Below are 14,869 nucleotides of genomic sequence, written 5' to 3'. Positions count from 1 at the left end.
AGATGTCTGTTTCCTTCCCCAGGTTAGCAAACTTTTCACCCATTATTTCTTCAAAAAAGTTTTTAACCCCTTTATCTCTTTATTCTTCTGCTGGGATAAATATAATGCAAATGTTAATATGCTAGATGTTGTATCCCAGAGGTCTCAAACTATTCTCATTTTTTAATTCTTTTTTCTTTTTGGTCTTCGGATTAGGTAATTTCCACTATTCTCTCTTCCAGATTATTGACCTGTTCTGTGTCATCTAATCTGTGGTTGATTCCCTCTGGTGTATTTTTTAGTCCAGCTATTATAATCTCCAATTTTGTGACTTCTGTTTGGTACTTTCTTACATTTTCTAATTCTTTGTTGAAGTTTTCACTCTATTCTTACATTCTTCTCTGGAGTTGTATGTTATATGAGCTTCTTTATGACCATTACTTTGAACTCTTTATCAGGTAAATTACTTATCTCTGTTTTATTACGGGTTTTTGGGGGGAGGGGTAGTATCTTGTTCTTTTGTTCGTAACATATTCCTCTTCTCATTTTTTTTTTTTTTTAACTTTCTGTGTTTGTATCTGTAAATTATGGAGAACACCTACCTCTCCCAATCATGAGTCACCTTGCATTGGAGCATCCCCTTTGTAGACTACATGTGCCTGGTGGCTTTGGCTGACCAGCTGGAGCTGAATAAGGTGCAGCCTGGAGGGTTCCGGAGTGTGCTACACCAAGGCCACCCTGGCAGGACAGCTAGAGCTGGAAATGGACCACAAAGTCACAGGATGCTGTGAACCAGATCCGCCTTTGGCAGGATAGTTGGAACTGGAGCATTCATGGGCTGGGGTTCTCAGAAAGATCATCTCCTCTATAAGGCTGTCCTGGAGGGATGGCTGGAACTGAAGTAGAAGTGTGCACTCTCTGCTTGCCACCCTGGAAGGATGGCTGGAGTGATGCAGGCCTGATGGGGTCCTGAGGTGCTGTGTACTTGGGTTGCCTAGCAGGATGGCTGGGTTGGGCACAGACCAGGGGAGACCAGGAGCACACACTGAGACCACCTTGGTAGAATGGCTGCAGTTGATGTAGGCTTGGGGCCTGGGGCTTGCTGAGTGCCTGGACCCTGCTCCCATCTACACTATCAAGGTCAAGGGTTATATAAACAGTGGTGCCTGGTGGCACCTCAGACTCCAAAGAGAGTTCAAAGAGTCCTCACACTTTGGCAGATGCTCTAGAGTTAGTAAATGGCTTTCCTTCACTTACAGTGTAGTTGCCCTTTAAATAAATGGCTGTTTCTTTGCTGTGTCCTAAGGCAGGTGAGTCTATATACAGGCCCCTCAGTGATATCTGTCCCTAGTGCAGATCATCACATCAGGGGTAGGGTTCCCATCATTACTATGTCTCCCTCTGTCCTGTTCTTCTCTAGGCGGTCCCTCTATCATTGGTTGTGCAAAAGCCATTCAATCAGCAGTTTTTCTTCAGAAGGAATTGCTCTATATTGAGTTGTAGAGTCTGTGTGTCCATGGGAGGAGGTGAGTTCTGGGACTTCTTAAGATGAAAGGACCATCTCCTTTTGCCCAACTTAAAAATGTTAGCAGTGAGATTTTTCATCAGTGTATTGGTACATTATAAGATCATGGCAAAGAGTGCAAGTCCTAAACCCTGATAAAGTAGGTCAGATGTTAGCCAGATTCTAGGGCTAGCCAATTTCCCTGACACCCTAAGACACAGGATTAGTATAGATTATCCCAAAAGCTCTCAAGGAAAAGTAAATCTACAGTTTCTGATATTTTTTTCATGATTCCTCATAATTTCTAGTAGTAACTACTTGTGTGAGTTTGGGCAAGTTTAATTTTATTGGTCCTAAATTCTATAAAATGGGAATATTCATAAAGACCTAACAGGGAGAGAAGAAAAACATTTGTGTGTATAAGGGTAGATCACTTGGGGGGGGTCTTCATTAAGTGTTTGTTGAATGAGTAGAGGAGTTCCCCATGTATATAGTTGAGGTCCATATGGTTTAGAGCAACAAATCTGGATCTGAGGGAAAGCTATAAAATCTAGGAGGTTGCTGGTTCCTTTGGAGAGGCCCAGGCTAAGTCCACAGCCCTTGCTGGGCAGCGTCAGGTTTTAAGATAAAAGAATTGAAAGTCTTCAGGTGTTGAGATCACAAGTACCACACTTAGTGGGCTTAATGCTGACATGACTAATGTCCTCACAACACCCTTGGTATCTTTGCTTTAAATTCTGGAATACATAGAAAACTGTCTTATCTACTTCCCTCCAGGAAAGGTATAGGAATGGTAACATTAAAATGCTTCTGCAGTGCAAGCTCCATTTTAGGACTAACTTTTGAACTTGATAAAAAGTATACTTTGAAGCAATAATGGATGAAGTGGCAGTTGTGATACCCGCTATTTTCCCTAATGGACCACTTACTCCCCCAAAGTAGTTTACACCCTAGAAATGTACCTCAAGGTGAAGCAGTGTCATTTTAACTTGATCTTTTTTGGCGTACTAGACCAGATGTATGGGCAAAAGATGGAGACATTCTTTCAAATACCATAAAATTGGTTTTTTTTAACCCTCTCCTCTTACAATGGGGGGGGGGGTTCTATAGTAAAGGCAGCTGAGTATATAAAGCATCATGCATGGTCCTCAACTTAAATCTCCCTAGATTTTAAATTATCTTTAATGCTACATGTTGAAGTCTTAAGTTTGCCATACAGTTCACATGCCCAAAATTAAGTATAATTTTTATTTTTCACATTTGCATTTAAAATTTGCAAGCCTAGGGTATTAACATGAAGTCTTAAGGCAATAAAATAATCACAAAAACTTATGTGCCATCAGCAGAATGAATTTTTTACTTACTAATAGGACAATAATAATTCTAGTAAGCATCCCGTCAAATTCAAACAAAGTTAGCCAACAAATCGATGTCCCCTATTTCCATTCCTTTTGCAAGACTAAAATCAAGTAGATGTAATTGTTACTGCTATAAATGTTATAGTAATATTCTCTCCCCCCCCCAATTGTGAAAGGACAGGGATAATTAACAGTGCAGAAAGGATGTTTTTGGCATTTCTTAATATATAAAATCCTATATTACAGTAGTATGTGTTTTAATGACATTATATTTAAAATCTGGGTCAGTCACTTTTCATCTGTAATATATTTCTGCATAACAGCATTTGAGAATATGTGGACACACGTCTGCTGCAAAATCATTAAACCAAGAAAAAAATGGCTCAGATTTTACTTACATTTAAAGAAATAAAACAACTAACAAATGAGAGAACAGCTAAGAATAAATCATTTACAGCCTAAAAATTCAACATTTCAAACAAAATATTTTAATACATTTGACACAAACTGGGTCTTAGAAATCACCCTTGATCTAACAGACTGTTTTATATTTTAAGTGATTTACCTTTATGACTACACGTAAGCCATAAAAATCTCAACAGGTTTTATTTCTTTTGTGAATATGTCATGATCAAGCTTCAGTTATAAAATATTAGAGTTGAGATATGCTTCCTTAGCACTCAGTAAAATGGTGCACAGAAGTTAAAATGTTATTTTATTTCTGCTAACCTGACAATAGAACTTAAAATGCAAAAATTTAAATCCTTCTAAAGCAAAAATACAAATACACACACAATAACCCCGATAAGTCTATTCATCGAGATTTATAAAATGAATTTTCTTCACCAGTTAATCAGAGTTCATTAATCTATATCTGCAAATATGTTTTGCCAAAATGTTTTGGTACTGAGATCCCTTTCAAACCACTTTAATGCAAGGGCTAAAGGAAACGTTCAAAAGAGGAACAGAATAAGGACCCTGTGAACCCATCCGTGTTCCTTTGTGAAGGCAGAAAGACATGGAAGGCCCAGTGGAGATCCATTTTGAAGTCTCTGCTTTGTTCCTCCAGGGTTTCTTGGAGGTATGTTCCTCGGGATCCAGAGAGGATGTGAATTGTGTGGCAGCCCATGGCTATAATTCAATGTAATAAAATCATGAAACGGAGAGGGCTGAAACAGTTAAGTAAATGACACTCCTTATAGCACACACATGCGAATGTGATGTTGCTGAAATCCGAGACAATTTCCCCCAAACCAGCCAGGACAGTAATCCAATTAAGAGACCTCTGCATCCTGTCGCTCCTCCAGGATTAAGCATACCTCTCTTCACTACCGTGTTACCTAAAACAAATTAAATAAGTGAGAATTCAGTATCTCATCCCCACTGAAGACAGTCCTTTCTGCTACCAGACCCAGAAGTCCCTGTCTCAACCAAATCAACTGTTCAAATCAAATTCTTCTTCACAGTTCTTGCTTCCAGGTTGCATAGAAAACATGCACAAAGACTTCCACAACATGGTATTATGTACCTTAGCTTGGTATTTTGTTGAGTTATAAAAAACCCATCAGATTAAGTACATTCATTGCCCACAGAGTTAATGTATGCCTGCTGAGCATGCTTTCTTGAAGGCACTACATTTTTTTTCAAATGAATACCAATTAAGATCAGTGTATGTCAATCTGAAAATGTAGTTAACTTTTATTTACTTGAGAGAGAGAGAGTGAGAGAGAGCACAAGCAGGGGGAGAGGGAGAAGAAGGTTCCCCGCTGAGCAGGGAGCCCAAGGTGGGACCCAGGGATCATGACCTGAGCCAAAGGCAGCCACTTAACCAACTGAGTCACCCAGGCATCCCCCCCTTTTTTAATGTAGTTAACTTTTATTCTTAAAAATAAGTTATTATGGGGCACCTGGGTGTCTCAGTCGGTTGAGCATCTGACTCTTGATTTCGGCTCTGGTGGTGATCTCAGGAAGATTGAGCCCCAGGTCAGGCTCTGCACTCAGCGGGGAATCTGCTTGAGATTCTCTTTCCCACTCCTTCTTCCCCGCCCCGACTCACTCTCTCTCTCGTTGCATGCTCTCTCAAATAAATAAATCCTTAATAAAAGAAAGAAATAGGTTCTTTTAGAAAACTGCCATAATTACTAGAAACAGACATTCATTAAAAGTGTACTGTTGTTTTCTCTATTTTTAAATACTTATAAGAAAAAAGATTAACAGTTTCTTGAGTTTTATTTGGTCAGGTAAGGTATTTTACAGGTTAGATAATCCATACACAAGCTAGAGGGGGGGAAAAACCCCAAAAGCTTGAGACTTTAACAGGCCTACAGTGTGAAAAAGTCATCACTCCTGGCCTTTAGACCCAATCAAGTATTTATTCAAACCTCAGATTTGCTATTAATTGACATATAGCCTTTATTTTAGATATTCTACAATACAGTTGCCCTTTTGTTTGTGAGGGAAATACTATAGCAAACAGAACAAAAACCCTGTCCTCGTGGAGTTTATAGAACAAGTATGCTAGCCTTATTCTAGGTAAAGGACCAGACAGAAGTTTGTTCAACATCGTACACCATACAGTTACTGCCACTACTACTTAACTCAGCCTTTATAGCACAAAAGGAGCATAGACAATTCAGCACGTAAACTAATGGACATTGTTTTATTCCAGTAAAACTCTAGTTGTAGACACTGAAATTGGGACTTCGTGTAATTTTCATGTTATGAAACACTTTTTTCCTTTTGATTGCTCCCAACCCTTTAAAACCATATCGCCCAGTCTTAGCTCACAGACCACAAAATATAGGCCAAGGGCTGAGTGTGGCTTGCAGGCCACAGCTTGGTGACTCCTACTGTAGAGGAAATAGTTGGACCAACAGGCAAAGGAACGACATGTCAGCAAGTGATAGGTGCTATGGACAAAAAGATACTAGGGCCAAGAGGGTAGGGCTCTATGGATTTCTAGAGGTTGTCATATGAGGAGCTGCTTGAAGGAGACAAGGGAGCCCTGACTACCCAGGAGAAGAACTTTGGCCTTTTTCCACCTGGGGCACAAAGAGGAGACCAGGGATGCATGGCCAGACTGCCAACTTAAAGGGATCACATTGGTAGAAGAGATGAAAGGTGAGGCCAACGGGACTTGTGAAAATGAGGACAATGGATGTGAGAGAATGAGGATTCAAGCAAAGTCTTGATTTCAAATTTTGTAGGTTGGGGAGAACTATCACTGCTTTAGCTTCTTCAGCTGCTAAATGTTAAATTAGCACCTGCTCCCTTCAGTTGTACTGAAGAGTGAGTGAGATGTGAATGGCATGGCCCAGGGCTTGGCATGTGGTTGACACTCAGGAAAGCGTGGCTCTTATCCCGTTAGCTCCTCATGGATCTGCCATGCATCCACGCATATAAGTTAACAGTGTTCACAGCCAGGTAGCAACCTATATCTAGGATGTAATTCTCAACAGCCTCTTATTTAAGGAAGCTTTGCATGCCCAGCTCGTTTTGGAGTTGATCTCTATTAAAGTTGAATGGTAAGATTCTTTACGATTTATTCTCCTGTCAAATTTTCATTTTGCTAACTGTATATGGAAGGTCGTTGTTGCTTTGGAATTTGGTGGACATAAGGTTGCTAATTACCAATACTAGCTCCACTCTCACGTGACAGGGTACTCTGAGTATTTCAAGCTCTGGCCCTAGGGATCAAGAAAGACAAGACTATAGGTAAAGGATCGGTCTCAGTTGGACCTTAAAAGACAAGTAGAATTTTATAAAAGGGAACAGATGAAGAAGGCAGCAGTGGGATATGGAAATACATGGTCTATTGGGTGAGTCATATTGATGGCTCATCTCAAGGTGCTTATACTCTATTTTCTGTTACCCATGGGAATCCATTGGTGGTCTCTCACCAAGGAGAAATCTAGGCAGGGAAATAAAGGCAAGAACAGAGCAGGTACAGAGCCTGGTTAAACGAGAATCAACATAAGAACAAATTTTTGAGAATGGTTTGCTAAGCTCCATCCCAGACTTACTATACCAGAATACCCTAGAGATGGGGCTCAAAACAGTGGATACACGTTCCCACGATAAGTTTCCTGCAGCCACTGTTACCATTAAATAATTATAATAATACATATTATAATATAATAATAATTAATATTTGGTCAAGAGAGAATGAGGATGATCCATGGTGGTAGCCTAAGAAACAGAGGGAAGGTTACCATTTAGAACACGTTCCAAAGAAGATACCGTAAGGACTGGATCATCTTAGGTCTTGAGGGTGAGAGGTGTTGCAAAGAAAACCTGTTGTTTACATTAACTCCTATCTCTAGTTTTCTAATATGAAATATTGGAAACGTGTAGATACTAAGTGGAAACTTTGAAGAGCTACATGAAGTAAGAGAATCAAATAAGATGCTTACAAAGAGCTACCAAAAAGAAGGAAAAAAAAATTCTCTAAAGCAGATTTTTTTCAACCCCAACACTATTTACATTTGGAGCCAGATAATTCTTTGCTATGGGGGGCCCTCCTGTGCATTTTAAGATTTTCCCCCCAAAATGTCCATATAACCCCCACTCCCCAACGTGTGGCAACTAAAAATATCCCCTTGATGGAAAAATTACCCCTGGTTGAGAACTACAGCTCCTAAGACATAGCTCTTCACCCTCAGATGTTGGAAAAATAAAAACATGACAAATCTAAAATTTCTTGAAATTTCAAACAAAAAACAGCCCTGGCCAGTGGTTCACTGTGGTGATAAAACATCGTGCAGTTGTTAGGAGCTTTAATATGAACAACTCAAATGTAAAGGAAAACTGAGGCCGGATGACAATGAGAGTTGTAGTTCTCCTTGAGAACTAGTAGCTGAAGTTCTCTCTGGAAACACTGAAAACTGTAGAGGCAGAATAAACTCACAGCTACCTTTTTACCCCTGGAAAAGACCGGATGACTGGCTTGGAAATGGTCCCCCTCGTTGTCATATCTTCATCTGTTAATATCTCAACTTGACTGCTTACTCTTTTCATATTTGCATTTAAATGGAAAACAAAATTCTGACATAGGTGGCTTACTGCAGGATTATATTTTTTCAACGTTTCCATGTTTTGATGTTGCTATACATGAACTGTTTAAGGAAAATGAAAGCTACTTTGTTATATAGTTAATACCCCCTCTAGGGCTGCAATGGTTTACCTCTGTAGGACCTCTGTCATACTTGTGGTGTAAGGTTGCTGTCTATTTTAAGAAAAAGACACAGCTTCTGAGGGTACTAAGCTCTCCCAGGAAGCCAGTTACACCTCTACAAATGAATTTACTCTGTTCATAAGATCCATAAAAGACATAAAATGTTTTATGCAGCTCAAGTCACAATGACTTGGATTAATAAAGGAAACAAAGTTTTACTACTTCGAGATTATTCTCAAGTGGCATATCACTAAAAAAAAAAAAAAAGGCAGCTAAGTATCATTATGGCTTAGGGAACTGTATTGTGTTTCTACAACTTTAAAAGTGCCAAATGAAATGTCACTACCATTGAGGATTTAGCTAGAGCAAACTTATATTCCCAGCACAGAGAGCCAAAATGCCCCTAAAGGTTTGCTTCCTGCAAATGCTCTCTCTAACTGCACATAAATAGAGAGGGAGCCGCTCCAGCAAGAGACTACTTAGACACATTCTTTTCTGGAACACGGTTGGCTTGTGCTCATGGCTTATTTTATATTTATATATAAAGATCAATACAAGTATAATCTTCCGACTGTTAGTCTACAAGCAATAGGATAAAGGGAAATTTTTATCAATGATGGATGTAAGACCCCAGTTTGTTGGCAACTCCAAGATTTTTACTCAGGAAGGGGATAGGGGAAAAAGGGCTGAAAGGGGCCAGTGGGGAAAGGAGAGTGGAATTACTTTAAGGCAGAGTTTGCTTAGCAAGCACACTTGGGTTTACATAGATTGGAAGTCAATTTGGAGTAGCTTAGAAGCGGACTTGATAGAAATCATGGGAGCGTTAACCTCCTTCCTCCGCCAGCAAAGGACTCCACGAACTTCCACTGCTCTGGATATAAGAGCACATGCAGGCGTTAACTCAGAGGCCTGCAGGTTTGGGTCCAGACCAGCCCAGGAAAGCAAGTATTGCCATAAAGAAAACATCACAATAAAATGAGTATCATAATAAAGCACGCCAAAGTAATTTTTTGGTTTCCCAGTGCCTATAATAGTTATGTTTATACTGTGCTGTACTCTTTTAGGTGTGCAATAACATTTTGTCTAAGCAAAAATGTACATGGCTTAATTTAAAAGCACACAAAAAGTGCTAACCCTCATCTGAGCTTGCATCCAGACCGAATCTTTTTCCTGGTGGAGGGTCTTGCCTTGATGTTGATGGCTGCTGAAGAATCGGGGGGGGGGGGGTGGCTGTGGCAATTTCTTTTAACGAGACCATCTGGCCTGCCACACTGACTGACTCTTCCTTTCATGAACGACTTCTCTATAGCGTGCCATGTTGTTGATAGCATTTTACTCGCAGAACTTCTTTCAAACTGGGAGACAATCCTCTTAAGCCCTGCTGCTGCTTATCAACCAAGTTGATGTGAGATTCTAAATCCCTGGTTGTCACGTCAACCATCTTCACAGCATTTTCACCAGGAGTAGATGCCATCGCAAAAAAAGCACTTTCTTGCTCGTCCATAAGAAGCGCTTCATCTATTACGTTTCTCATGAGATGGCAGCACTTTTTTCCCATGTTCAGGCTCCTCTTCTAATTCTAGTTCTCTTGTTATTTCCACCACATCCCCAGTGACTTCCTCCACTGAAGTCTTGAACACCTCAGAGTTGTCCATGAGTGTTAAAATCAACTTCTTCCAAATGCCTGTTAATTTTGACCTCTTCCCATGAATCAGCGATGTTCTTGATGGCATCTAGCATGCCCAGATCCAACTGTGGCAGTTGTAGCCTTATAAAATGCACTTCTTAAATAATAAGAAAGACTAGGGGCGCCTGGGTGGCTCAGTCGTTAAGCGTCTGCCTTCGGCTCAGGTCATGACCCCAGGGTCCTGGGATCGAGCCCCGCATCGGGCTCCCTGCTCCGCGGGAAGCCTGCTTCTCCCTCTCCCACTCCCCCCTGCTTGTGTTCCCTCTCTCGCTGTGTCTCTCTCTGTCAAATAAATAAATAAAATCTTTAAAAAATAAAAAAATAATAAGAAAGACTAAATGACATCCATTCTGCAGCCCTTGGATCAAGGAGTCATGTTAGCAGCCATGAAGACATTAATCAACATTCATCTCCATCAGAGCTTCTGGGGGACCAAGTCCATTGTCACTGAGTGGTAATATTTAGAAAGGAATCTTTTTATAAGCAATAAGTCTCAATAGTGAATTTTAAATATTCAGCAAACCAAGCTGTAAACAGATACACTGACATCTAAGCTTTGTTGCATTTCTAGAGCACAGACAGAGTAGATTTGGTCTAATTCTTAAGGACTCTAGGATTTTTGAAATGGTAACTGAGCATTGTCTGCAGCCTAAGGTTACCAGGTGCATTAACCCCTCACAAGAGTCAGCCTGTCCGATGAATGGATAAAGAAGATGTGGTATATATATACAATGGAATATTATGCAGCCATCAAAAGGAATGAGATCTTGCCATTTGCAACGACGTGGATGGAACTGGAGGGTATTATGTTGAGTGAAATAAGTCAAACAGAGAAAGACATGTATCATATGATCTCACTGATATGAGGAATTCTTAATCGCAGGAAACAAACTGAGTGTTGTTGGAGTGGGGGGTGGGGTGGGAGGGATGGGGGGACTGGGTGATAGACACTGGGGAGTGTATGTGCTCTGGTAAGCGCTGTGAATTGTGCAAGACTGTTGAATCTCAGATCTGTACCTCTGAAACAAATAATGCAATATATGTTAAGAAAAAAAAAAAAAAAGAAGAAGAAGAAGGTAGCGGGAGGGGAAGAATGAAGCGGGGGAAATCGGAGGGGTAGACGAACCATGAGAGACGATGGACTCTGAAAAACAAACAGGGTTCTAGAGGGGAGGGGGGTGGGAGGATGGGTTAGCCTGGTGGTGGGTATTTAGGAGGGCACATTCTGCATGGAGCACTGGGTGTTGTGCACAAACAATGAATCATGGAACACTTCATCTAAAACTAATGTTGTAATGTAAGGGGAATAACATAAGAATAAAAAAATTAAAAAAAAAAAAAAAAAAAAGAGTCAGCCTGTCCTTCAAAGCTTTGATGCCAGGCATTGACTTCTCCTCTCTCGCTATGGAAGTCATGGATAGCATCTTCTTCCCTTAGGAGGCTGTTTTGTCTACAACGCAAATCTGTTGTTTGGAGTAGCCACCTTCTTTATTTTAGCCAGCTTGCTGCAGCTTCCACATCAGCACTTGGCACTTCACCTTGCACTTACTTCTTTGTTAAACCTCAGGAACCAACTTCTACTAGCTTCAAACTGTTCTTCTGTACGTTCACAGAACTGAAGAGAGTTAGGGCCGTACTCTGGATCAGGCTTTGGTTTAAGGGAATGTTGTGGCTTGGTTGATCTTTTATCCAGACCACTGAAACATTCTTCATATGGGCAAAAAAGGCTGTTTCCCTTTCTTATCATTTGTGTGTTCACTGGAGTATTTTAAGATTTCCTTCATGGCTTTTTCCTTTGCATTCACAGCTTGGCTAATCGTTTGGTGCAAGAGGCCTAGATCTGGATCTATCTCGACTTTTGAACAAGGCCTCCTGACTAAGCTTAATCATTTCTAGCTTTTGACTTAAAGTGAGAGACATGTGATTCTTCCTTTCACTGGAATACTTACAGGCCCATGTAGGTTTGTTAATTGGCCTCATTTCAATATTGTTGTATCTCAGGAAATAAGGAGGCCCAGGAGAGGAAGATAGACAGGGGAAGAGAACACATAGGTGTGCATATTAAGTTTGCCATCTTACAGGGCTGCCACCCTAAAATTATAATAGTACCACCAAAGATCGCTGATAACCATAACAAGTAATGAAAAGTTTTGAAATATTGCAAGAATTACCAAAATGTGACACAGAAACACTAAATGAGCCAATGCAAATGCCAATACACTTGCTTGATACAGGGTTGCCACAAGCCAAGTTGTAAAACAAACAAAAAACAGTCTATGCAAAGCACAGTAAAATGAGATATGCCTGTATCAGGTTATTTATCCCAGTCATCTTTATATTAAAGTTTACAATTAATGTTAAATAGTTTTGAGTTTGAAATTATGATTTTAACCAGGTAACTAATCGTCTGACTTACTGTACTATTAATTTTGTATTTGATGTCAGCTAAAATTTACATTTACAGTTTTCTATAAAATGTTACCATTTGTTCTAAATGTAATCTTTTATTATGGGACTATCAAGGTCACTGCAAACATGGGGCCTGACCTCATAGGTCTCTCCTAGAGAAAAAGCTCTAGGTGCTAAGCACCTCAGGACACCCTGCCATGTAAAGTAGAACCATAATCAATGCTCAGAGATACACAAGACACAAATCCAATCAGTGATGGACTCTGAAGAAATAATGGTGAAGTAGAAAAGAAAGGAGGGAAGCACGTTCCATGAAGAACACCTTCCTTTGCCACCACAAAGGCACCATGGTAAGAGGTACCAAAAGAAGGCTGAAACGGGGGGAAAAAAAAGAGTAAATAACCCACCAAGCCACCTCCCTTCGTGAAGCACCAGACTGACAAGACCAGTGTAGCAAGAGAGACAGACTAGCTTAGAAGATCTCATTTCACAAAAGTGATGGGAGTCATCGTGTGGAGAATGAGGCAGCAACTCAGTCCTCCAGATGAGACATGGTGGGGACAGGACCCCTGCTGTAAGGATGGTGACACACACTCAAGGAGGGAGTTGGGAGGAACAGTCCCAAGGACCAATAATAGATGGGACATGGGGACTTTAAGGCAGAGAGATTTCTGGCTCAAGAACTTGTAGATGGCAGTACTCTTCTGAGATAGGGTGGCTTGGACAGAGGATCACTGGGGGGAGGCAACTCTTAACTTGTGACACCTTGAATTTGAGTCTCCACCTATTAAAACTCCTCCCAGGAAGTATCCCTCCCTCAGCAAGTCAACTGTGTGTGGAACCTCACCATGCTGTTTTGATACGCTGGCCTGTCAACTCCGATCCCTTTATTTTAAACTGGGCTCTTGAAGGAGATGTAATGAATTTCGTGGCCCTGCCTAAAATAACAAGTTCATCCCCCAAATCACTGCTCTGTAAAATCGGACATAAAGGGCAATATTCAGAAATGGGCTTTTCAAAAGGCCAAAGTAATAGGGTGGCTCAACATAAAATAATGCCGTGGTGCCAGGATAAAAGGAAGGGGGGAAAACCGCATAGTTAATAATCTGCGGAAGTTGTAAAGGAGAATTGCATGTGTCTATACTTGCCTTTGTAGTTTTGACTTTATTGCCACTGCTACAGGACCAACCTGAGTAATCTGGCAGCACTTTGCAATCCTCTCCTTCCAAGCAAGGATTCATGTGACACCACCATTTCTGAATCACGATGGAAGCTGTAAGACAAAGGCCACATAATGTTTGTGATAGTTGCTTCCTCCGACTATGGACAACATAAAGCTCATACGGATCAATATACTGACTTCAAAGATTGTTAGTAAGAACTATTTCACAGTAAGTAAATTTAAAGAATTATGCTTAGGTAAGAGTAAGATACCAAGCTTTGCAGCATGCCTGGATTTTTTTTTTTTCCAATGACCTTCGACTAGTTATTTAACTCCTCTTGGCCTCAATTTCTTCATCTGTAAATTGGGGATAATAATAGAAGCTCGCCACAGATGTCAAGAGGATAGAGCTAATCCATATCAAACTCTCTGCTAACCAGGGGCCAGGCACTAGGTTGTCAGAAAATGTTAGCTATTGCTGTGGTCATCATTTTGTAGGCTCCAATGGTGGACGCAAACCTGGCCAAGTTGTTACATTTGATGCTCTCTGTTGTCGGAGCACAACCCAAAACAGTCAGCATTTCCATCACAGAGTCATTCACCTCTCCATGCCGTTCCAGCAAGTGGTGAGTAACACCTTGAATTCAACAACCAGAAGCCAAGTGAAGGTGGAAGAGCGTGGCACTCCCTCACTTGCCCACATTCTAGACTCGCAATCTCACCTGTGAATGCCCTCTCCCCCTTATACCATCATCTCTGCTGACATCTGCCAATAAGATGAGGAAGCAGAAAATTCTCTGGGTTTGGAGGCAGATGAAGACACGTTAAGGAAACTCTATCAACTTGCCTGGGTATTCCCACAGAGTCAAAGGACAAAGGGATTGTGATTCAGTGTCTATGGTGAGCTCACAAATGGTATAGATCAGAGATCTGGGGCTGCGGGTAGGTGTGTAGGTTAAGGGGGGAGGGTTGTTGAGCCCTGTTTTTCTGTTGAAATAACAGCACTTTGGTTAAAAAAAAATATCCCAATGGATTTGATTCCAACTACCATTGCCTACCATTTCAAACAAGTCTTGAGAATTCCTAATAGCTATTTTTTCTGGAGGGTCAGGCACCCTGCTAAATGTATTTCCTGCATTTTGTAGAGGAGAGAAAACTGAGGCCCTTTGACAGAGGCATTCTAATGCTAGAGCCCCTTCTTCAACCCTTAAAGTCACACCCCTCCCTCACACCAGAGATCTGTAGGAGAAACAACTAGAGGTGTAGAGACAGTAACAAAAGCAGGGAACATAGCAGGCTCATGCATTAAAAACTCTGCTCCTGGGCACCTGGGTGGCTCAGTCGTTAAGTGTCTGCCTTCGGCTCAGGTCATGATCTCAGGGTCCTGGGATAGAGCCCCGCATCGGGCTCCTGGCTCCACGGGAAGCCTGCTTCTCCCTCTCCCACTCCCCCTGATTGTGTTCCCTCTTTCACTGTGTCTCTCTGTCAGAAAATAAATAAAAAATCTAAAAAAAATAAAATAAAAAATAAAAACTCTGCTCCTGTCAGGCCAATGCAATATGGCATGGTTAGGGCGCTGGAACATTTCATTATCAGC

At 41.0% G+C, this 14,869-nt stretch overlaps 1 protein-coding gene across 2 annotated transcripts in view; it reads right to left on the bottom strand.

Moving 5' to 3' along the window:
* Positions 1–2,699: 2,699 nt before the first annotated feature.
* Positions 2,700–14,869, bottom strand: part of TAFA4 (TAFA chemokine like family member 4) — a 200,844-nt gene continuing 188,674 nt past the window's right edge. For both annotated transcript variants that reach the window (XM_064593882.1, XM_064593873.1), the window contains 2 exons: positions 13,259–13,383; positions 2,700–4,181 (listed from right to left, as the gene is read on the bottom strand). In XM_064593882.1, the coding sequence (XP_064449952.1) occupies positions 4,170–4,181; positions 13,259–13,383 (137 nt within the window). In that variant the 3' untranslated portion in view covers positions 2,700–4,169. The remainder of the gene's footprint in view (positions 4,182–13,258; positions 13,384–14,869) is intronic.

This window comes from Mirounga angustirostris, unplaced genomic scaffold, assembly GCF_029215605.1.
Source record: "Mirounga angustirostris isolate CCGP_5_RB_7025 unplaced genomic scaffold, mMirAng1.0.hap1 SCAF_1, whole genome shotgun sequence".
NCBI classification, from domain to species: Eukaryota; Metazoa; Chordata; class Mammalia; order Carnivora; family Phocidae; genus Mirounga; species Mirounga angustirostris.
Note: the sequence above shows the minus strand (reverse complement) of the source record. Positions and strands in the feature narration are given on the sequence as shown.